This window comes from Balaenoptera acutorostrata, chromosome X, assembly GCF_949987535.1.
Source record: "Balaenoptera acutorostrata chromosome X, mBalAcu1.1, whole genome shotgun sequence".
NCBI classification, from domain to species: Eukaryota; Metazoa; Chordata; class Mammalia; order Artiodactyla; family Balaenopteridae; genus Balaenoptera; species Balaenoptera acutorostrata.
The window spans coordinates 95,841,064-95,865,753 of NC_080085.1; the positions used below are offsets into that span (position 1 = coordinate 95,841,064).

The window sequence follows — 24,690 nt, forward strand, 5'->3', positions numbered from 1 at the left end:
AACTTTGTTCTTATTTTTAAGGATTGTTTTGGCTTATTCAGTCTCCCTTGTGATTCCATATAAGTTTTAGGATCAGCTTGTCGCTTACTTCAAGGGAAAATATAGCCAACTGGGATTTTGATAAATTGCACTGAATCTGTACCTCACTCTGGGGAATTTTGTATTTTAATAATCACTATTCCAACCAATGAACACAGGATGTCTTATCATTTATATAGGTCTTCTTTAACTTCTTTCAATGATGTTTTGTAGTTTTCAGTGAACAAATGTTGTACTTCTTTTATTTAATTTATTCCTAAGTATTTTATTCTTTTTTACACTACTGTAAATGGAGATTTCCCCTTAATTCTCTTTTTCAATTGTTAACTGCTTGTGTATAGAAATACAATTTTTTTGTATATTGATCTTAGTATCCTATAACTTTACTAAATGCATTTGTTAGCTTGAATAGTTTTTAGTGGATTTCTTAGGATTTTCTATATATAAGGTCATGTCATCAGCAAATAGAAGTAGTTTTACTTCTTCCTTTCCAACCTTTATGCCTTTTATTCATTTTCTGTTATTAATTGATCAGGCTAGAAACTCCAGTACAATATTAAATAGAGACGATGAGAATGGACATCTTTTTCTTGTTCCTAATCTAAGGGGAAAAGTTTTAGTCTTTCACCATTAAGTATGATGTTAGCTGTGGTTTTTCATAGATGCCCTTTGTCAGGTTGAGGAACTTCCCTTCTATTCCTAGTTGGTGAGTGTTTTTATCGTGAAGGGTTGTTGAATATTGTCAAATGATTTTTATGCATCAATTGAGATAATCATGTGAGTTTTTCCTTCATTCTATTAATTAGGTGTATCACATTGATGGATTTTAATATGTTGAACCAACCTTGCATTCTGGTATAAATCCCACTTGATCATGGTGTATAATCCTCTTAAGATGCTTTTGAATTCGTTTTGCTAGCATTTTGTTGAGGATTTTTCACATCAGTATTCATAAGGGATGTGAATCTGTAGTTTTCTTGTAGTGCCTTATCAGCATACTACTGACCTCATAGAATGACTTAGGAAGTGTTCCCTCCTCTTCAATTTTTTGGAAGAGTTTAACCAGGGTTTTATTAATTCTTCTTTAAATGTTTGGTAGATTTCACCAGTGAAGCTGTCTGGTCCTGTGCTTTTTATGTGTTGCTTAGTGGATTTGCTAGTGGCTTTTATTGTTTGTTTGTTTGTTTAAAGATTTTGTGCCTATATTCATAAGGAATATTGGTCTGTAGTTTTTTGTGGTGTCTCTCTCATGTTTTTGTATCAAGATTTTGGTATCTATGAGGTTTTGGCCTCATGGAATGAGTTGAGATGTTTTGCCTCCTCTTCAATTTTTCTGGGAAATTTTGTGAATGATTGGTATTAATTCTTCTTTAAACATTTGGTAGAATTCACCAGTTATCTTGTTCTAGGCTTTTATACGTGGGAAGTTTTAAAATTAATTGTTCAACCTTTTTACTTGTTATATCTATTCAGTTTTTCCATGATTTATTGTCAGTTTCGGTGGTTTGTGTCCTTCTAGAAATATGTCTATTCCATTTAATGTGTCTAATTTGTTCACATACAATTGTTCATAGTATTCTTTTATAGTCATTTTTATCTGTGTAATGTCAGTAGTAATGCCCCCTTTTTATATCTGATTTTAATAATTTGAATCTTCTCTGTCTTTTGTCTTATCTATCCCATGAATTCTAGCCACATTGACCTCCTCGGACTTAGAGGTCCATCTCTTTAATTCAAGGAATTGGCTTAGATTCCACAACCCTGCTCCATGGCCTGAAATTGTTCTCAAGACAGTAAGACAGGGCAGATGTAGGTCTTACCAAGTTTGTTTCTCATCTCTTAGGGATCACTATTCTTTATTACTTGATATCTAGTGTCTTGAAACCCCTTGTTTCATATTCTGAGGTTCTTTTTTCAGTTGTTCAGGCGGGAGATTAAATATGGTCTACCTTGGCCAGAAGTGGAAGTCTCATATCTCATTACTTACAATTACTTGGTGCCAGCACAGGGCAAATATTCAGTAGGTCAAAACCTTTGTAGAGGATTTTGTTTACTATATGGCACATAGGGCTTTAACTGTAGGGTCATCTGTTACCTCGTGTAATATGAATATTTGTATTAGGATAGCCTAGTCTTTTGTCTCAGCTGTGATTTAACAGTTGGAGTTTCAGATAAGATATTTTTCTCATTAACTTTAGTAATGCAGGGTTTTACTTTATCGTAAGTGGGGAAAGTAGAAAAAATGGTTTTAGGCTCTGAATCCACAAAGTGAAATATTGTGAGCACCATTGGTGTAATGAACACATTTCTTAGTGGGGGTGGGAAGTATGAAAACAGGGAAGGAGAAGTGAAAATGCTCCTTTCAAATCCTATATGGCAAACTCTCATTTTTTTTTCATGTATCATGGGTCATAGAACTCTAGACTAAGAAGAAATCTTTCCAATCATTACATCCTATTCTCCTGCTAGACTTCTTATCAGGACTTTAATAGCTAGGAGAGATGGTTAAAATAAACTTTTCCAAGGGAGAGAAGTGGATGAAAAGAGAAGTAGTTGGAAGGGTGGTAGGGCCTGGTCTATACCATGTCTAAACCCAATTGTAGTTCTAAACCCAATTCCAGAGTATCAACTCTATACAAACCAAGAGTCAAGTGTAGTTTTCTAAGGTGTTAAGGAACCAAACTGGAACCCTTGACAACTAAAAGGTTGACCTATTGTCATTGTCGTGCTCCCACCAAAAGACCTGGTAGTCTTGCAAAAAAAGTTTTTTGCAGTTTCTGTATCTTATATGCGTTATATCTACTGTGTAATTAATGTGAGATATTTAGCTATAATTCTAAGTACTGTCTAAGCACCACCACCAATACTGCCTGTCTTCCTAGAATGAGCATATTCTTAATATAAAGAGGAAAAGAAAACATAATAAAAAGGCAAGGTCAGAAAGATGGTTCCTAAACTGCTTCTGAGAAAGTTAAAATAAAACAATAACAAAAATCTGAGCATGGATATATTTTTTTTTTTAAAGGATTTTCTTATTTATTTATTTATTTATTTATTTATTTTTGGCTGTGTTGGGTCTTCGGTTCGTGCGAGGGCTTTCTCCAGTTGCGGCAAGCGGGGGCCACTCTTCATCGCGGTGCGGGGACCGCTCTTCATCGCGGTGCGCGGGCCTTTCTCTATCGCGGCCCCTCCCGTCGCGGGGCACAGGCTCCAGACGCGCAGGCTCAGCAATTGTGGCTCACGGGCCCAGCTGCTCCGTGGCATGTGGGATCTTCCCAGACCAGGGCTCGAACCCGTGTCCCCTGCATTAGCAGGCAGATTCTCAACCACTGCGCCACCAGGGAAGCCCCCATGAGCATGGATATATTTTAAATGGCCGATATGCATTCAATTCCCTGAAAATGATGCAGAAAGTACAAAAATGTTGAAAAACTTTTTGGGAGTTACAAGTGTGGAAATACAGAATGAACTGTGGGCATCACATTTTTCTGTAGATGTTTAAGAATCTGCTTCCCATTTCAATATTTCCTTGCTCCTTTTGTTATTGAAATGATATTTCAGGTTACTGCCAGTGCAGTAGAATACCCTATAATGCATATTCTGAGATTGAAAAGTCAAATCATTAGCAAAATGAAAAGGCAGCCTACTGAATGGGAGAAAATATTTGTAAAGCATATAGCTGATAAGGGATTAATATCCAAAATATATAAAGAACTATACAACTCAATAGCAAAAAAACAAAACAAAACAAACAAACAAGAACAACCCCAAACAATCTGATTTAAAAAATGAGCAGAGGATATGAATAGACATTTTCCCAAAAAAAGACATACAGATAGTCAATAGGTACATAAAAAGATGCTCAACATTACTAATCATCAGGGAAATGCAGATCGAAACCAAAATGAGATATCACCTCACACCTGTCAGAATGGCCATCATCAAAAAGACAGGAAATAACAAGTGCTGGTAAGGGTGGAGAAGAGAGAACCTTAGTTCACTGTTGGTGAAAATGTAAATTGGTGCAGCCACTATGGAAAAAAGTATAGAGGTTCCTCAAAAAATTAAAGATAAAACTACCACATGACCGAGCAATTCCACTTCCGAGTATTTATTTTAAAACAACACACTAATTTGAAAAGACACATGCACCCCTATGTTCATTGCAGCATTATTTACAATAGCCAAGGTATGAAAACAACCTAAGTGTCCATCAGTGGGTGAATGGATAAAGAAGATGTGGTACATATGTACAATGGAATACTACTCAGCCATAAAAAGAATAAAATCTTGCCATTTGCAGCAACATGGATGGACCTTGAGGGCATTATGCCAAGTGAAGTAAGTCAGGCAGAGAGAGACAAATGCCATATGATCTCACTTACATGTGGAATCTGCAAAAACAAATGAACAAACAAAACAAAGTCCATAGATACAGAAAACAAAAAGGTGGTTGTCAGGAGGAGGGGGGATGGGTGAAATAAGTGAAGGGGGTCAAGAGGTACAAATTTCCAGTTATAAAATATATAAATCATGGGGATTTAATGTACAGCATGGTGACTATAATCAATAATATTGTAGTGCATATTTGAAAGTTGCTAAGAGAATAAATCTTAAAAGTTCTCATGGCAAGAAAAAAATTTTTTGTAACCTTGTATGGTGACAGATGGTGACAGACTTATTGTGGTGATCATTTTGCAGTGTACACAAATATTGAATCATTACACTGTACACCTGAAACTAACAGTTTTATATGTCAATTATACCTCACTTAAAAAAAAGAAAAAAAAAAAACAAGAAAGGTCAAGGAGGGGATTGTTTCTATTTCAGTTCTATGGACCCAAATGTTTAAGTTAAATCAGTGGTCTCCTCTGAAATTCTCAGGACTTTAAATAAGTTTCCCCCGTTTATATAGCACAGCACTGATGTTACTGACAAATTCCAATGTAGTATATGCAACAGTGGTTCCTAATTGCTTTAGCATTTATCATGCACAAGAGACAGGAGGGAAGTTGTCTCATTTTGTACAGCTCAGTTGCATTTCTTATCTCCAAGGTACGCGTAAGCAGCAAACTGGGACTTAAGGTAGCTTCCTGAAAACCAGCATCCATTAAAATGCCTGTCTTGGAGGGAAAATGTATTGGTTTTTCTAAAACAGAATACAGTTGAGCCTCATTCTGTGCATTAATTTTGTGTAATTTCTCTTTTGCACATTTTATAAATTAGGGGCCCTGATCTGGTTTACCATATTTTTTTCATACTCACATTTTCCAGGTTCTGCCTTTGAGCATTTTTGTTTTCAAAACATTTAAAGAAGCATTTTGGTGCATTTCCAAGATGCCCTTTGGGGTCAATTACCACCTAGTAATATTTTTCTAAGCAGTCACTGAAGGTGCTTAACTTGTGTATACTTAGGCATGTTGTACCTGACAAGTCTTTTGCATAGGTTTTATGCTTTAAAGAAACAGTACCCCTTCACATTGCGTAGTGAGCACGTGGCTGCTATGTATGTGATTAGGGGAGTGGAGAAGCTGAAGTTCTGTTCACATACTCTTCAGTGTAGAGCTTTCCAGCTGGCAAGCTCTGCTGATAGTCAAAACAGCCACACTGACTATGCCTACTGTTCCAGGAATTCAAGTTCCATTAAGATGTGAATCAGCAAATGAGTATACAATGATTATATAGACTGTAAAGCACAGATGTGCCTATCTGTCTTTGAGGGGCTGTTTGGAATGAAAAAAATATATTTGGGCTATGCCTTGGCAAATATAGATTGCCTCCCTTGAAGAGAGGAGAGATAGATAGATAGATGTTATCTATCCATATATATAGATATAGATAAATATATTAAATCTGTAAAGTGTGTGTGTATATGTATTTATATATACATATGTGTATGTGTGTACACATACACGTACACATATACACATTTTAATTACAGATTTTAAGATGATCTCTGTTGTGGACACTTTCTAATGATAAAGGCAGTCTAACTATACATTCCCACTGTGATATTCTTTTACACACAACTTCTTAGGTGCATCAAGTAAACTCAAGCTGTATAATGAACTCAACTGTCCACAAACATACAATCCATGTAGCTTGTGGCTTATGCACATGATGTGGGAACTGCTTCCTACTCTGTGGCCCATCTGACCCCACCGATCCCTCCCCCTTTTCCCCGTTGATCCTTGAGCAAGCAGGGGTCCCAAAGTCTTACTACACTGCCCTTCTCTGTGGCAAGGGTGATTTGGTAAAGGAAGGAATCAGGGATGCAATCATTTGTCTAGTGTTCCTTTAAACCTTTGGCTTCTGATTAGGCTGACAATATAATTTACTAATATATTCTTGACATTCAATCCATTCATCAATGCAGAAATGTTTGCTGTCTGTTCATTGGTGAATTTTCCATGTACTCATATTTATCTTCCCAGGGGTTAAAAATAAGTAAATAAAAAGGGAGTCATTTAAAGGGCAAGAGTAAGTGGCAAGAGAAGGAGACAAAAGAAAACTGTAACTGATTACCTGAAACCTTATTGAGTAGTCCCTTCTACTTAGGATTCACACATTATCAGGATTGACATGAAAACTCACTCAGGTTAAGTTCTACACCAGGGACTTCCCTGGCGGTCCAGTGATTGATTAAGACTCTGTGCTTCCACTGCAGGGGGCACGGGTTCGAACCCTAGTCATGGAACTAAGGTCCCACATGCCACGCAGTATAACCTCCACTTTTGGAGAATCAAGACTTGGGAGATATTAACTCTATTAAAAAGCCTCAAGTTTCTAGGCATAGTAACTTTAACCCAAACCCTCAGTTATCTATCCCAACTGCTTTATTCTGAAAAATGCAGTCAATCCTACAGAAAAATATATTTATAATGAAGTAGTAGAGATAACACCATTAAGAAAAAATGATTCTCCACGCAAATAACTTTCATGAACACATTTATTGCGAGTAGCTCTATGGAAAGGCAAGTCAGATATATATATAAACACTATACAAAGTTGCATGTTTGTCTCCCAAAACTGCAAATGAGATGTTTACAAAGAAAAAAGAATATAAGAGTATTTACAAAGGAAGACAAAGCCAGAGCAACTCAAAGCAGATCTGTGAAGCAGAAATAGCAAATGTAATGAACTGTTGGAACTGTAAAGTTTTAGATTTTACTGACCAAGTGACTATGTCTGATACCAAATGAAATGTAGACGTCACAAAAAATCGTTCCATCATTGGTTTTTCTTAACAGCAGCATAAACTGGTAGCTGGACGGTAAGTGATATGTTGGTACACATATTCTAAAAAGATTCTTCCATCACAATACTGAATAAATTAGTTGTGTCTGTAAACTAAGAAGTAGCATCAAAAGATTGCATATTTGTTATGCTGTACCTGTGACTATTTGTACCTGTTACTATTTGTACTGTTGTGCATGAGGTTTCCCATTCATTTATTTATTCAGCAGTGTCACATCTGTGTTGTATCCTGTCTGCTGGCAGCCTCTGAACCTAATATGCAAATAAAGCAATACAGCATTTTCCCCCCAAATAATCTTTTCATTCCACAATTCTGAACGATTATGACTTAACTTACTTGAAAATAAAATGGTGACAGAAGGCTCGAGAAAAGGCTGCCTAAAGACTGCATTGTTACCATAATGAACAAAAGCCACACTGAATTCTTTGATTAGGTTGGAAAAAGAGAAGAGTCTGAAGGAACTGATGAAACTGATGCCCTAGCAGTGACCAGTAACCGGAGTAGTGATTGGTACTGCAGCCTTATCCTCTCCTCAGCACCACTCACAAGGGAACAAACAGTAAAGAGGCCCCCCCCCATCCCTTTGGTTGGTAGGCAAGGAAAAATCATAGAAGTCAACTCGGTTCTTTGGAAAAGTTAGTGTAGCAACACATGTACTATAAGCCTGCTTGAAGATAGAAGTACACGTTCAAAGACATCAAAACCGAGTGGCAAAAAACTTCTGGTAAATATTATACTATTTCAAAGTTGCACATTAAATGCGAAGCAATTTTTTTAAACAGAGTTACGCACAACAGGTACATCTACAATCACATGTACACAGGTACACAAAGGTGTGCGCACACGTTAGCACTCACACAGTTGTACAGACACTCACACCCATCTGTGATATGATGAGGTTTGCCAGTGATGGTACAACAAGTCGTGATTTGTGTGCCACCACATAACAAAGCTCTAAGCAAGCTTCAAGACCTTTGTACCTATCCTCTGTGATCACCACCTGTTAGTGTCATGTTCTCAAAGGTCCAGGTTCCTAAAATCTTAATTCAGTTTCCATCAGAGGCAAGCAAAAACAGGAGGGGGGAGCTTGCTCTGATTCTTTTTTCTTTTTTTTTCTTTTTAATTTGGTACGTCTTACATAGTCTCATTGTCCAAAGGGAAACAAGACCTTATAAGAGGTTCCTTTTGGCTTAAGTTTTAGTCAGAATATTGACTGATATGTATACACTAATGTCTTGAATATGGGAAACTGATCTCTTTATAGGAGCCCTGGGCATAGGAGGGAAAGTATGTGTCAAGGAAAGAGCCAGAAAGAGGGGAAGAATGGAGGGTGAAAGGGGGAGGCCCAGAGTGGCAGAGAGGGTCTTTGTGAGGAAACGTTTTGAAGAACTTTGCTTCTTTTAGGGGGAAAATGTAGGTTTTAAAATTTTTTAAAATTAGTGGGTTTGGAAATGCTCAATTGATTTGCAAGCAGAACATCACAGTATTGTATAAGAAGAAATAGATCATCTGTTCTTCAGTTCTGCCTTTATAACATTGGAAATGTTCAATCACGGTATCAGTTTAGTTAACATTTAATGTGGACAGAATGCTGCAGTTTTGTTAACGAGCAAAACTGAGCTAATCTGCCCTTTGGTGCTGCCTTTAAAATATTAGAAATGTCCCATCAAGATATCAGTTCAGTTGGTGTTTAATTCCTTGACCAAGAAAAGTTGTGTGTATATACTACTCAGAAAAAAAAGATTCCAGATCATACCTACCTTCTCAGGAACATACCTTTCTTCTTTATCTCCTCTTATTTCAAAGGTTTCCAACTTCAAAACTAAATCTAAGTATTATACATTAGTAAAATTGGTATTGGCCACATTTACACATATGTAAATAACATGTTTTTTAAAAGAGGAAATGAGTTATGAGATGCTCACTTTTATAGTATTTGTTTCCTTTCAAAAAGACAGATTGGGGAGGGAAACCAGAAAACAAAAACAAAATACAGTGGGAATTTCTTAGTTCAAAATCACTGGATCTGTAAGGCAGCAGTACGAATGATCTGTTGCAGGAGCATTCAACTGCCAGCATCCACCTGTAGGCTTTTAGAAATTCAGGTTGCTTTCTATTCAGAAGCCTGTTATTTCTCTTTCTTTTAGGCAGATCTGGAGTAGACAAAGATGAAATTCCATAAGCATCACTTTTCTTCTAAAATGTGTTTTTGTGGCAATGTAATCACTCTAGAAAAAAAAAATGACAGAATGAAAGTTACTTTCAGAATTAAAAGTGTGAAGCGCTTTTTACCCGCACCCTATTCTAAAACAAAACAAAACGAAATCGAACTCGTAGTTTTGGGGAGCCGCATTGAGGAGACTGCCTTTGCACGGACATGCATAACTAGGCTGGCTGCCTGTGACGTCTTAAACGCCAGCACAAGCCCAGCAAAGGCGCAAGGGCAGTTACTCCTTTCGCCCCCGGGCTCTACTCTGACTTTTCTGGTGGATAGCAGCTTTGTCAATGTGCGTGCACTGCTCTACTTTCTCCCAGTGGGGCCAGCAAGTGAGCCTGGCATTGGGCAAAGAGAAATTTTTTCTTCTCCTACATGCTTGATTATGCCTTCATCAAATTATGTGGCACGGGTCAAAGGCTTTAAGCACAGCCTTGGTGCTAGTCTCCAGATTCAATCACTAAATTTTGTCTAAAAGAGCAAAATCATACCTGTAAAGGAGGTATGACTGAAATCTCCATCTGTTTAACAAGAAGAAGTCTGGTATTACTCTCTTGGCCTGCTGCTTATTGAGAGGGTGCATAATCGGGAGTGGGGCAGAGGAAGGGTGTCTGGTGCTGAACTGGAGAAGGGGTGAGGATAAATGGTCAGCAAACTGATTATGGGATGTGAGTGTTACTTTAAGATCAGGTCACATCAAAGAACCAAATATTCTATTTCATTATAGCCAATGTGAAAGAATCCACGGAACACACACACCCCGCCCCGCCCCCCCAGAGTAGGCTTCAAGTACAGATCTTGCATTAAACCAGCAGTATATGTTTTAACTATTCATTCTTTCATCAGAGGTTTTAAAAATGTAACAACGTGTATCTGGATGAAGCATCAAAGCTCTCCATTCCCCTCCCACCTACTTATGGCTATTCACCATGATTCATTGTACAGGGCCGTTCCTCCACATTAAAAGTTGTTTTTTTTTTTTAATTAACACCTTAGATTAGTAAAGATATTAACTTTTGTCAGCAGTGGGCTTAGGAAATTTTAGATTCTATGTATCTGTCATGTTTACACAGGATGAAAGGTGTGATAGCCAGAGATTAACCACGACAGTACATACTAGCAACTCAGTTATCCACTGCAAAATTAGGCTAGACATTGTGGAATTTTGAAGCTCCTGTCAGCTAGAGGATTTTAACAGAAATTTAAGGTTAGAAAGGTATTGAACCTAAGTTAGTTTTCTACTTTGTTTTAATATAAAAATATATCCATATATAGTATACTGAATGGGCTTTAAAGGAGATTTCTTACTACCCTCTATAATATACTATATTTCACAGGTATTTTTTCTAGAAACATACAAATTAAGCTCCATCTAACTGCCCCATCAACATTACACTAAGCCTGAACTTAGGGGCATTTGTTGCTATTAGAGCTTTCTTTCTTCTTACTTTTTAAAAAAATGACAGGGGCTCTACTAAAAATTTGATTCATATTTCAACTGCTTTCCTATAACACCTACACACCAGCATTGACTGAATGCTTGATAACATACTAAAACCTAGCAAATAATGGTGTGATTTCAAGTTTACTTTACAAAATATATTTGTCAACTCTTGATTAGCCATGCTGGTAGAAAGGAATAATGCTATCCAAAACAAGATAATCCAAAAATAATTTAATTTGCTTTTGAAATGCATTATGGGAACTTGAGCCACAGATTTACCTTTATAATCCTGTTTTACTTAGGCCAATATTAAAATGAGTTTACATTCCCGGAGCACATTCCAAAGAACAGCGTACGTAGGAAATAACCCAGAAGCTTGCTGGGTGGCAAAGGAAAGCAATTTGGGATTAAAACTCCATCAAAAACAGTCTGCAAAATGAATCAAAGGGCTGACAGTCATATCTTAGTTCTGTTTCCTGTTCATTTTGATATCATTCCACCACCAGAAAGGTAAATGTTGATGCTTTTAATAATGTGATCTGATTTTGATGGATTACTTCCACTTGAGATTGACAGGTTATAAATAATTACCGTACCAGGTATTCTTTTTTTTTTTTTTTTTTTTTAATGAGGATCTTGAATCAGATGCGTATGTTTGATTGATTGATTGATTGATTGATTTTGGCTGTGTTGGGTCTTCGTTTCTGTGCGAGGGCTTTCTCCAGTTGTGGCAAGCGGGGGCCACTCTTCATCGCGATGCGCGGGCCTCTCTCCTTGCGGAGCACAGGCTCCAGACGCGCAGGCTCAGCAGTTGTGGCTCACGGGCCCAGCCGCTCTGCGGCATGTGGGATCTTCCCAGGCCAGGGCTCGAACCCGTGTCCCCTGCATTAGCAGGCAGATTCTCAACCACTGCGCCACCAGGGAAGCCCATACCAGGTATTCTTACTTTCTGATTCATCAAAGATCTCTTTAATGACAAGTTAATTCCACTCCTTTTAATGGGAGGTATGCTCTTCAAGTAGTTTTTCTCCATAAGGGAGAAACCTCAATGGACTCTGGATGGGTCAAAACATTTGCCTACTCTTGGCCCCCCAAATCTGGCAGGTATCATTTTCTTCTCAAATACAAACGCACTAAATGTTTCTGGTTCAATTTGTCTAATGATATAAACCTAAACATTACTCTTCAGTATACTAATAAAACACACATGACTTCAATATCCCTGGAAATGTGTAGGGTGAGCCAGGAAGGCAGTTCCTCCAGGGCATTCCAGGCCTCTTCACATGAATTGCAAACATGCCTCTATTACAGCCTCAAGTCCAACACAGCGATGGTTCCCCTGCCCAGAGAAGCCCAAATGATAACAATATATCCAGTTAGCCTCTCATTCTCTTTCCACTCTCCCCAATCTCGTGGCCTCAGTTATCTTTCTAACTCCAATCTTCCTAGAACTAAAAAAAAAAAAAATTCACGTTCTTCTGAAAATTTCTCACCGTTCATTAGTCAACATGCTAGCCATCCCCGTGATCAACTGGTGATCACAAACAAGCAGGGACAAACAAGTAAAGCATTGAAGACAAACAAATGAAAGTAAATGAGGAGAAATGGAAGCATTTACCCCAAAGATGAGTGTATAGTAATACAGTTACATTATTCAGCTTAGCACTGCTTCTGGCTTATATACAGTTTTTTTTCCCCCCAATAAGAATAGCTCATCACACCTTTCTGTGCCCTGTAAATATATGGGAAGATGCCGCTCAGGAGCCTGATAAAAATCGAAGTGCTGTCCCTCAAGGGTGAAAACTAGCAATAACTGCTGCTAGTCTTTACAACACCAATCACAGCAGACTGTTGTCTCCTTTACAGATTAGAAGATCAAATATGCTTCTCCTCATGGCGGCAATGGTTTTGTGATGGAATACTCAAAAGAATCTGTTAAGGGAAATGGATGACGCTTGTAAACCTCCATCTCCTCAAAGGTCAGCTCAATTGTTTCACACCTGCCCTTCGCAAGCAGGCCCTGGACCACTTATGCATGTTCATTCCAGTCTTGATTATCTGGATACAAACTATCTGGGGATCAGCTACAGGATTTTCATCGCAGGTCAGCTTCGCCCCTACCTCCCAACACACACTTGGGCCACTTTACTCTGCTGCCTAGTTACTGCAGACTTAAAGAATGCAAGTTACTAGAACTCTAATATAGGCAGTCTCCGATTTACAAAAGAGACATATTCCAAGGCTCATTGTTTAGTTGAAGCTCAGAATAAATTATCCTACGGAAACAATGTTATAAATAAATGGCGGATAGGTTCCTAGGTTCATCCACACATGCCTGTATTAAACCTATGCAGGTCCTGAACTGAGAGAGGAACGATTTTGACTGCACCCAATGGTCACTTATAACATCACTTCAGTGGGGAGATCTGTTTGAAGTTTCAATATGAGGCTCCAGGAAAAGATCTCTTCTAGCCATGGCAATAAGAATAGGGTCCCCTAAATTCAAGCAGCTGAAACAGCTGGGGGCAGGCTGGCAGGAGAAACTATGGTCAGAGCTGCAGCCACGACAAGGAGTCCTTCATAGGAGGTGGCAGGTTTGCGTGCGAGGACGGTGTTGATATGCCTTCCAGACCAGAGGCACAACTTAGGAAGAGGCAGGAGTTAAACACCACACTTATTGGTCAGACTTTCAAGGGCACCGTGGGCGCACACGTGAATCATTTTCAAGGTGAATTTAGAGGTAGTCTTCGTGGATATTCTCTCTGAGTTTCAAGTCTACAAGTAGCAAATTAGTAATCTTAGAGAGGCTAATTATATACATCGTGAAAACGAGCTCAAGTGACTACGGTTTATGGGGAATTGGATATTCAGTAAATCCAGAAGGTCTGGCTAGCGTCAGACATATTGTGGTCAACCCAACCAGAAAACAGCTTTAAACACCGGCCCAGCTGCCTCTGTGCCAACAAGTGAGAGCAGGGCAGGCAGCACAGCCCGGGACCTGCAGAACAAGAAGGCCACAGGGAAGGCTGTTCCCGCGAGCTAAGCGCAAGCAGGCTGTGAACTAGGAGTGGCAACGTCTGGGGAAAGAAATCCTCCCTCTGGGGGCCTCCAGGGACTCCCAGAGCAGCCTCACCTTTACAGCTAGAGAGAGACCAGGAGAGGCATGTTTTCCTGAAATTAGGGACACAAGTTTGGCAAAGCGCACAGGAGGGTAAGACTCACATAATACAATCAATGCGACCCTAACCAATAAGAAAGGGCGTGTCAGGAAGCTAGGGAAAAAAATAGCAATAATTTTCTCATTTCCATAAATAAATATTAAACTACATATTTTCCATTAAGTCTAAAAGGAATTAAGCCCTCAGTCAGAAATTGTAAGGTACCCTCTAAAAGAATGCAAATTTAAACTAGGATAGAGGTCTACATTAAAGAAAATCTTTAAAAATTCTTATTTCTCAAGTGTGCAGCCCAACATTTTCAAAAGAAGATGGAAATCTAAGACCTGTTGCTGCACAACCAATAACCAATGCAGAATTGCTAGAGAATGTATTTTAATTTCATATGGTGAGTGCATTATCTGGGCAATTTTATCAATAGCTTTAAAATTAGCAATCTAATAGTTGTGGTAAAAACTGAGTGTGCTGTAATGTATTCATTTCATTATTATAAAAGGTAGCCTTTTTCATCTCTCATTTCTCACTCAGGACCAAGCACTGCTTTCCAGTAAATGATCCTCACCATCTTTGAGCCTGGCAGCATCTCTGAGACAAAACATACTGCAGGCTTTAATTAAGCATTTGACAAAAGCTATTTTCCAATACTGCCAATAAAATGTCTGAGCTACTTGAGCTATTTTTACATAGTCTTAAAGCATTTTCAAAAAGGTGCTAAACAAAATGAATTTAATTTTAAAAACGGATTTTTTTGTCCCAAGGAGAGGATTTGATTTTCAAGGCTTCTAAAGTCTACTTTCCTGACTGCCAAAAGCAAATTTGCTTTTTAAACAAATGAAGAGCATCCCTTTCTCCAGTGCTTTTGCTTCCACCTGTCTCATTTTATTCTGTTTTTCCCACCATGATGGTGCAGATTAAAATATCAGATTTTATACATATGGAAAAAATGGAATTGAAAGACTTTTGGCCATAACTGGCAAATGTCAACGGATTATTCGGAAAGCCACACATAGGTGACTTCAGTTAAGGAAAGGACCATTCCTGGAAGTTTACTGAATGCACCCCTTTCATTCCTTTCAGTGTTTCCGTGGGATCCAAGTAGATACACACACTATTCGTGTTTGGGAGGCAAAGATGAGCAAACTCCTCCCCCAGATTGAAAGCCTTCGATTCCAGTACAGGTCAAATTCTTTTATTCTAAAGCTATGGCAAACAGTTCAATGTAATGAAAATGACCCAAGCTCTGGTGGATGGCTCACAGTTATAACACTCCGAATGAATTACTTACAACGAAATTGGATACTATCAAATTCAAGAAGCCTTTAAATCTTCCCAATCCTTGCCTATATAATAATCTTTCATAAACAGGAAAATAACATATTGAACATCTGATGAAAGGGCAGTGTGGTGTGCTGGGTGGAGCCCTGGACTTGAAATCAGATGTATGGGTTTGATTTTCTGCTCTGCCACTTGCCTCTTTGACCAGGGGAAAATTCTTAACACCAGCTTCAGTTCCAGTACCTACTGTCCCCCAGTAAAATAATGAATGTAAATATGCTTTGCAAATTATAAGGCAGTAGGCAACTGTAAGGCATTTCCTCCATCAGCAAGCTGACAATTTAACAACGATCCCTTTTAAATCACACACAATAGTCCTGATTTCTCCCTACACCGGTTATCCTCATCTATTCCAACATGAAGACTTGGGGGGGGGGTCACTCGAAGAAGCCCGAGTTTGTTCCCCAAACAATTCCCTGCCAATGACTGGAGTGTTTTGGTTCATATTTGGTAATTAGGGGGAGGAAAAGAAAGCAAGAGATCTTATTCGAGTTTTGATGCAAGTGTGATATTCAACTCCTAGTCCTTGTTTAAAGGTCTTTTGCTAGTGAATGGCCAAAATTTTTACCTGGGAAGCATCACTCTTAAAAATGGAATGAATGCACATCGATAATGATTGCCAATAACTTTAGTTAACTTTAATTGAATGAAATCTTTAACTGTTATAGGTCAAATATCTCTGCTCCAAATGACTGTCCAGTTCTTTTTTGGTGGGGATGAATGTTGCCTAAAATAAGTGACCCATCCATGGTGACTGACGTATCTCTGCTATATGGAGATTTTATTCTAGTAATGTATAATAAATAAGTCCAATACAACAAAAACTTTGCTCTCAAGCACCTATAATTTATAGCAAGAGGATCTGGCAGTAGTACATGGAAAAGAAGCTTATACCTCCTTCATGTTAATAACAGTGTCTAAAATTTCAAAAGGTAATTACTACAGATTTTTTTTTTTTTGCTTTTTCATCCCAGGTGCTGTTATAACTTTACTAATTTGGCTGGCCAATTCTCTCACCTCTCTTAGAGCTGCTCTTATCTTCCCATCTCTGGAATGGAAAAACCAGTGAATTTTTTTAACTTTAAGTCATTTCAAACTATGAATTCTATATCAGATACAGCAGTAAAAGGGGCAAAAATGCATTCGTGGGTCAGGAGTCACACTAAACCATATAAGAAACTGCATTCTCCTCCTAAATGTTAATACTTATAACCCATGTGTTTAAAATCTGAAGGCTTCACACTTCTTAAATTATTTCATTTATTAAAAAGTCAAGTCCAGGTTATATTTCTGTGTGCTTCTTTCTAACTGACTTGAACAAATGGCTTTGAAGTACTTACTTATATGCAATGTGACTTGTAGGTAAATGAGATTATATATTAATTTTGTGTTATATGAAAAAAGTTGTCTCACTGCCTTACGGGCTCCCTTCATTTCGCTTAAGTTATAAACAGATCCGAACTATAAAGATCTCAACTCTGAACAAGCATGTAAACCATTTTAAGTGAAAGTAATGACTAACTGAAAAGTGGGATTTGGGGACACAGAACTTTAATTTAGCTTTGTGTTTCTAAAGGTGATAATAATAACAACAGTCACAACAATGGTAATAGTAGTATAATAATTCATGTATAACACTTACTATGTGCCAGGAACTGTTCTAAGCATTTGCCATAAATTAAAATTACTCCGGGAGATATCTAACTCCTAATGAAGACTGTGCCTTTGCTCCTTTGTCAAAGCATATTTGTTATTTTCTAAGATGATCTTTTTTTTAATGTTAGTAAGAAGGTGAAGAGAGATCAGAAATGGGTGAAAATTATTCTATAGCTTTATAGAATCAGAATTAGCCAGCTTGTTCTTAACCCTTCACGGACAACATTCTACCATATCAATTTACATTAAGATGGTAGCGAAAGTAATTTCCTGCAATGATTTCTTTCTATATATCCTCCCATTTATATATCTCAGCAAATCACGTGCTTTAATCAGTCTCAGGACCAATCATTTTGGCAAGAAACTAAGTCATCTGTTGAAATTGTTGAAACGTCAATGTTTGTTAATCCAATGACAAAATTAAAATATCTTACACTTGTAAAGTGCTTAAAAGGTCCAAAGTACTTCCACATTCACTCTCTTGTTTTAACCTAACCACCTACCTCCCTGTGAGATACAGCCTCCTTGCTGTAGTTACTCAATAAAGTTAGGAATTTCCTCAACGAACAACACATTTAGAGAACATTAAGCCTCAGGAATAGTTACGAAGTCATTTGAAGTTATTCAGAAATCAGTAACTTATGCTAAGATAATGTTGATTATTTTAGGATCTAGATAATATTTGCGAAGACAGGGTTTATTTAAGGAACAAGAAATTTTCATCTTTGCTTAAACAAAGAGTAGTGGAAAGTATAGACAAACCTCTATGAAAACTTGTCCTTTCCAAAGTACCACAGGGACATAGACAGCTATGGAACGCCCACATCAACATCATAAATGGGGTCTTCAGCAGTTAGGTGCAAACAGTAGCCTAAGACCAATTTCCAGGTGTACTTTACAGAATAAAACAGATCTGTTCTTGAAAAGCTGGTTATGAATTAAATTCTTGGAAATAGATCTGTATATTTTAAGTGCATGGTTCTAGTAGTAGTGGTGATTGTGTGTGTGTGCCTGCACGTGTACGTGTGTGTGTGTGTTGGGGGGAGCTCACAGTTTAAAGGAGATCTGAATTGAATCCTTTGGCAAGCCAAAGCATCCTTTTGTCGTTTTAATGATCACTCTTTAATGTGTCCGTGCTGCAAACGTGAGTTTTTGTATGGCAAGTTTTCTAAAGCAGGGGGAGAAAGGGGAGGGGGCCTACACCTGCACTAAATAGGGAGCTTGTTAGGTGACTGCTGTGATCAGTCCCCAACTTGTTCTGCCTGATCAAGCACAGTGGGCAGAGATCCAATCACAAAAGCATTCCACAAAGCAAGCAAAGCAAAAATCTTCACTAAACTGACTACTGGAATGAAAACTGCTGGGGTCCATCCCTTCTCTTCCCTGGAAAAGAAGCACATTCTGGTAAAGAGGGAAGGCAGTTGAGACTATGGAGACATCATCTTCCAAAATCATTTCTTGAGAATGTCTCCAGACAGCCTGATAACAACATTGCACGATGTACACAGCAGATTTACTTGAAGTCTTATTTCCAAGATCCTATTCTTTCTTATTTCTTCCTTTGGAAAAGTAACCCTTTAAAAAAAACTTCCACTCTTCCAGGGTAGGTTGCCCCTGGGGTCAGGTCTTCCTCCAGCCCTTATTATCTTGCTTACTGAATTGCCCAGAAGACACACCAATTAGATGTTTTAAATGCTTTTTAAACCTTTCAAGCAATATTCATACCCATTATAGTGTTGTCACCATACCCCCTTTGGGGGGAGTTACATGAAGAAAATGAGGCACAGCAGAGGTGACTTGCCTGTCACTATTAGTGACATAGAAAAGGAATGCTCAAGGTTTCTGGCAATTTATCCTGTGTAAAAACTAAACAAATCAACACAAAAACACATTCCAGAGCCAAATACCCTCTTCTTTCAATCACCTGTTGTTCTGGATTATTTACCTTTTGTTCCCTCCAGACCTTCATGCTAACAGTTGAGATTTAACTTTCTTGGTAAATCACAGCAAACCAGCATAACAATGACTGCTTTTTTAAAAAGTAACTTTCATAAGGAGAATGTCATCAACCCCCAAAGGTTAACAGTTGATTATTACTGCTCAGTATTCGGTGCTCTTATTAAATTTCCTGCAATTAAATATGGTCATTTGTAGAAAAGCAGCTTTTACTTGTTGATTTGAAAATGAGTTGATGGGATTCAATTTACGACGTCCTGTTTGTGTAAATCACTAAGCGTTAGGGAAGGATATCTGAAAGCATCCTCATGCTGCATATCCTTAAGTTTGAACTACTCCTAAAAAGTAGAACCAATGTTTAAATGATAATCGGTTATTTCCAGGTAAAGAAGCTTATCATTAGATTAAAACAAGTTTTTGCAACGATCACAAGGTATTGCATGATTAAAACTGAATTCTACTTTCCATTCTAAATAAGCACCAGTGAATGAAATATTAGCTCACATTTTCCTAACACTGTAGACAGAGTAGTGCATCGATCGATTCATTAAGCAATAACCATTAACTTCAGGGAAATGAATTCTAAACTTACCAACCTCTTTGGGGAGAGTCGAACTTCTCGTTGTCAGGTCTGGCAAAGTCCATTCTCACGTACGTGTCGTCGTCGTCAGAATCTTCTTGCTCCGGGGGTCTCGGCGCCCGGCCGCGGCCAGGTGATGGAGGGGGAGCGGCGGCTGCAGCGGCAGCCCCGCCGGCTCTGTTGTTACCTCCGGCAAGGTCTGCCGATGGGTTCTGCGCTCTGGGGTTCGAGCCACCCGCAACGTCTTGGGCGCCTCTTACCGCTTCGGCACCAGCAGCATTAGCAGCAGGTTGGAACCAGCGGACGGAGGCGGAGTCAGATCCCGCGGCGGCCTCGAGGTCCGCGGCGGCTGCGCCGATGCCCGGGGCAGCGACCAGGGCGGAGGCGGCGGCTAAAGCCCGGCTCACGGCTAAGGTTGGCGCGGCTGCCGCGGCCGCGGCTAAAGAGGCGGAGAGGTCTCTCTCGAGGCTGTCGGTCGGGAAAGCAGAGACGGCGGCTCTGGCAGCTGCAAAGAAACTTTGCGAACGGCTTTGTGGGCGTCTACTCTCGAGCTCTTCTTCCAGCAGCAGCCTCCCTACAGGTGGTGGTTCAGAGCAGCGGCTGGGGGAGAGAGAAATGTCCATACAGCACTCAGAAAATGGGTCGACCACGTAGATGCGCCCCGTTTCAGCATCGTAGCGAATGGCACTGTCAGAAAAAGGCACGGCCGGGGTCATTGCTGGGTTGAAAATCACTTCAATGTAGTCACCTTCTTCCTCATTAGCACTGCTACCTGTAGCACTGGGAGGAAGAGGCGGAAGTGGCCACCTAGCACCGTCCAGAGAGAAGGGGTTGGCACCTGGAATAGCTCTTAAAAGATCTGAGAGGTCGTTTGCTGGATTTGGAAATGGCACTCCGAACTCAACATTCACGTAATTCGAAAAGGCGAACTGTCTGGGGTCGGCAATTATGCCCCACAAACCTGGCAGTCTCTGAATACAGGGAGCTGGCATATTGCTACCTCTTTTAGGGAAGTCAATGTTGATGTAGCCACGAGCGCTGTCGGCTTCTTTCCGCTCATGTGTGGGCTTTTGTGGTTTTGGCTTGATTTTATTTCCTTTTGTAATAAAAGAAAGTCGATTAGGTCTCTTAGTCTTGTTCTTGGGGGGCCCATCCCCTGAACGCTTGGAAGGTGATCCCTCATCTCTAGGCTTTGAGAATGACCCCTCAACTGAAGGCTTTGAAGTTACATCTTTGGGGCCTCTGTTAGATGAGGCTTCTTTGTCTAGGCCCTTCCCCAGGAATTTTCCAGGTAACATTGGTACATACTCACTGTGGTCACTCTGCCCCAACGGGGAGCTCCGAAAAGCATGTGGCAGAGAGAAGTAGGAGCTCCAACTTTTGGAGGAAGAGCCTCCCTGAGGATTTCTGGGGTTTTTTGGAATTGCACCAGCTCCAGGAGCCATAAACATGTAGTCACTGTCACTGTCATTGTCCTTTGAGTCATCCTCTTTGTCAGGATCAGGTGCTTTTGGAGGACTTGGTGCAGGTGGTGGGCTCACTCTGGGAAACATCATCATGTACCCTCTTGAATCTTCGAAAGGTGATCGAGAGTGGCGCTTTTTTGACACAGAGACATTTTGAGGAGCCATTGGCATGTAATCACTGGAGCTTGAGAGAGGGGCAGCCCCCCCTGGCCTCATTGGCACGTATGGGTCATCCTCATCTTCATCAAAAGCTCTAGCTCTGTGGGGACCCCGAGCTGCACCTTCTGGGGTCTCTGTGTCTTTAACTTCTTTGGCTTCTTTGCGTTCTTTTGTGGCTCCTCTGTCAGCACAAAAATAAAGTCGGAACCTTCCCCCAGACTTTCCTTTTCCACCAGTTGCTGCAGCTGGTGGGGGTGGAGGTGGAGGTGGTGGAGGTGGTGGCATTTGCTGTTGCTTGCTTTGAGTTAATCTGCCAAAGTAGGATCTTTTCTTCAGAGATTTCCCATGATCGCCATTGCCTTCAGAGCCTTTCCCACTTCCTGAGCCTTTGCCCCCTCCAGAGTTCTTGCCCCTGCCTGAGCCATGGCCATCTCCGGGTCCTTGGCCACGGCCTGAGCCGTGCCCACCTCCAGCTCCCTGGCCACTGCCTGAGCCATGCCCACCTGAGGTGCCCTGGCCATCTCCTGAGCACTGGTTTCCTCCTGCACCCTGGCCCCTGGAGCCCTGGGCACTTGAGCCCTGGCTGCCACTTGAGCCCTGGCCACCTCCGGAGCCGTGCCCCCTGCCCGAGCACTGGCTCCCTCCAGAGCTCTGGCTACTGGAGCCTTGGCCACTTGAGCCCTGGCCACCTCCGGAGCCCCGGCTGTTTCCGGAGCCCCAGTTGTTCATGGGCATATAGTCGCCTCCGTTTCCTTCCTGATCCTCTTTGCCCTGAGGGTTGCCTTCTTCCCCAGAGTTGCCAGAGCCGGAACCAGGTGCTTCAGAAGAAAGGCAAGCTCCCTCGTTGGGGGCTTCTGCAGGGTGCGGGCCACGCACGGGGCTGGGTGCTACGCGGCGAAAAAAGCTGGCTGGCACTGAAATCGCTCTCCTGGATCTCCGCGCTCTGGGCAGGTGCAGTCTTCCTCGCCTGGAGGTGGGCACAGGCTCACTGGGTGTTATGTAGCGCCTGGCGAGGAGCATCTCGTCTTCCCCGTCACCTATGGCCCTGAGGTGGCAAAACTGCTCAAAGCGGGACCTTCTGAGCCAGCCGCCGGGCTCGAGCGGCAGCATGTCCAGGTGCCTCCTAGTGGACAGCAGGGTTAACAGGTGGGCGCCGATACTGATGCTGTAGCTGCGGCAGCGGGCTCTGTATTCGTCTGCACACAAGGCTCTCATCTTCTCCAAAAACAGCTCGTGCATGTTTTGGGCCACCACACAGTCATCGACCTGCATCCAGAGCTCCCCCGGACCGATGACGGTGGACCTGCCGACTTCCAAGAAGAAATACTGCTCCGAGTGCCCGCAGCGCCGGATGCTCAGGAGCTGGACGACCACGCTGGCCACTTCGGTATTTAGCCTCACAAACACAACCTCCTCGTCGGTAAGACAGAGCCGGAACACGCCGCTCAGCTCTTTTCTGTGCCCCAGCCCCCTGGGTTTGACTATTACCTGCCACACATCTTTGTAGAAGGGTGGCTCCGCCGCCGCTGCAGCCGCCAGTGCGGCTGGCTCTCCATCCGGCTGCGCGCCGGGCGTGCCGCAGCGGCGGCGCTTGCTCTCGAGGATGAGGCGGCTGAGCAGCAAGTACCAGCTCTCTTGCTCCGACTCGTTCTCGGCCACCATCGCGAAGTACTCGTCCTGGGTGAAAAGAGCGATGAGGTGTCGGTACCTCGCGTCGGCTCGCTGGCTCACCGAGAAGCACTGGTACAGGGTGATAACGCGCCGCGGTGGGATGAGCGCGGGGACAGCGGCGCCAGAGGCAGCCGCCGCTGCTGCAGCCGCCGCGGCGCGGACACTGTGCCGGAACTTCCTGGCATTTTCGTAGTATTCCAGCCGAGCTGGGGCGTCGGCGGTCTCCAGTTTGAGCACGAAGTAGCGCCTGTGGCCATGCTTCTGCTTCCGCAGGTAGCCGCGTTTGCAGACTTCGTCCCCGACGGGGAGGTCCTCCTCATCGGACTCGGAGTCTGACCGGGAGCCAGTGGCCGTGGAGAGCCACATGGCTCCCGGACAAGACGACCCGGTCCCAATGAGTGCGGTCGGGGTTCCTGAGGAAAGAAGTGGGGTGGTCGCCACCTCAGCTACAGCTGCCGCTGTTGCCGCTGCTGCAGCTCGCCGTCTCCTTGTGCTTGGTCGCGAGCGAAGGAGCAACTCGCCATGGTGATGCACGATGGTTTTAAGGTGAGCGGGCGGAGGGGGGGGGGCTCGGGGAAGGGAGGGTTGGGGGAAGAGGCCGTCTACCCCCGTCCGCCCGCCCGCCCCAGCCCCCTCCCGTCTCGGCCCGCGCCCCCGCCCACTCCACTCCAAGCGCGCGGCGGCGGGCAAAACAACACGTGACCGCTGCCTCACGCGGCGCCCGCTGTGGCTCCGGCTACCGACGCAGTAGAGGGGCGCAAGCGGCCGCCAGCAGAGGTGTGCGGGGGGGGGCCGGTGGGCCCGAGAGGCGGGGCTACCTCCTACCCCGCCTAGACCCTCTTGGAGAATCTTCCGGCCTCTGGGCCTCGGGAGGACCGACGGGAGGAGGAGGGGCTCTCTGGCCACGCAGGTGCTCACGAGGAGTCCACGGAGGCACGAGCGTGGTGGGCGGGGTTTGGCGGGAGAAGTTCGAGAGAGGCGGAAGAGAGAGCGGCCCGCGACGGGGGGCAAGGGCATGATTGGCTGGAGGGGGCGAGAAGTGGCGGGAGGAGGCGGAGCGCAACTGTCTCGGGCGGCGCAGGGGAGAAGAGCTGGCAAGGTCCCGGGATGGTTTGTTTGTTTGGGAAGCCGGAGCCAGGTGAAACTGTTGCAAGGTTTTCATTGGATGGGATGGGAGCCAATGGGAGTGTCTGGCAGGGAGGCGGCCTCGAATTAATTAGTTTGGGGGGCAGGAAGGGAGCTGAGGGGCGAGGAGGAGTGGCTTGGGTCCCGGAGTGGGCTCCGCTGTCTGGTTGTCGCGCGTTCGGCGGTAAACAACCCTCTGCGAGTAGCTGTTAATGGTAGTGATAAACTCGTGCAAATCCCGAAGCCACGGTGTCCCGGGACCGAGCCGGGCGCCCTCTCTTTTTCTTCCCGTCCCACACATAAATCCTCTCTTTCTGTCACAGTTTGGTCCACTAGTTGCTGCCGCGCACGGCGAGCCGAGAGTCTCGGGAGAAAGCGTGGGCACCCCCTGGAAACGTGTTAACCACCAGGGCACTCAGACCTGCCGCCCACTGCGCTGCAGGCACTCGCGAGCTCGCTCCAGCCCTGACAAAAGCCCGCGAGTCTGAGGCACACAAATAACAGCGATGCGTTCAAAAATGAACCTAATCTTTCATCAGGGCGCGTCTGTGGCCCACGAGACGCAGGTTGGCTAAAGATGGTGTTTTTGGCTATTAGATTAATGCTGACT

General features: G+C 42.6%; 1 protein-coding gene across 1 annotated transcript; it reads right to left on the minus strand.

Moving 5' to 3' along the window:
* Window positions 1-19,667: 19,667 nt before the first annotated feature.
* Window positions 19,668-23,479, minus strand: IRS4 (insulin receptor substrate 4). The gene is given in 2 exon segments (XM_057537627.1): window positions 19,668-23,449; window positions 23,452-23,479. Coding segments are annotated over 2 exon segments (3,810 nt in total).
* Between the last annotated feature and the right edge of the window lie 1,211 nt (window positions 23,480-24,690).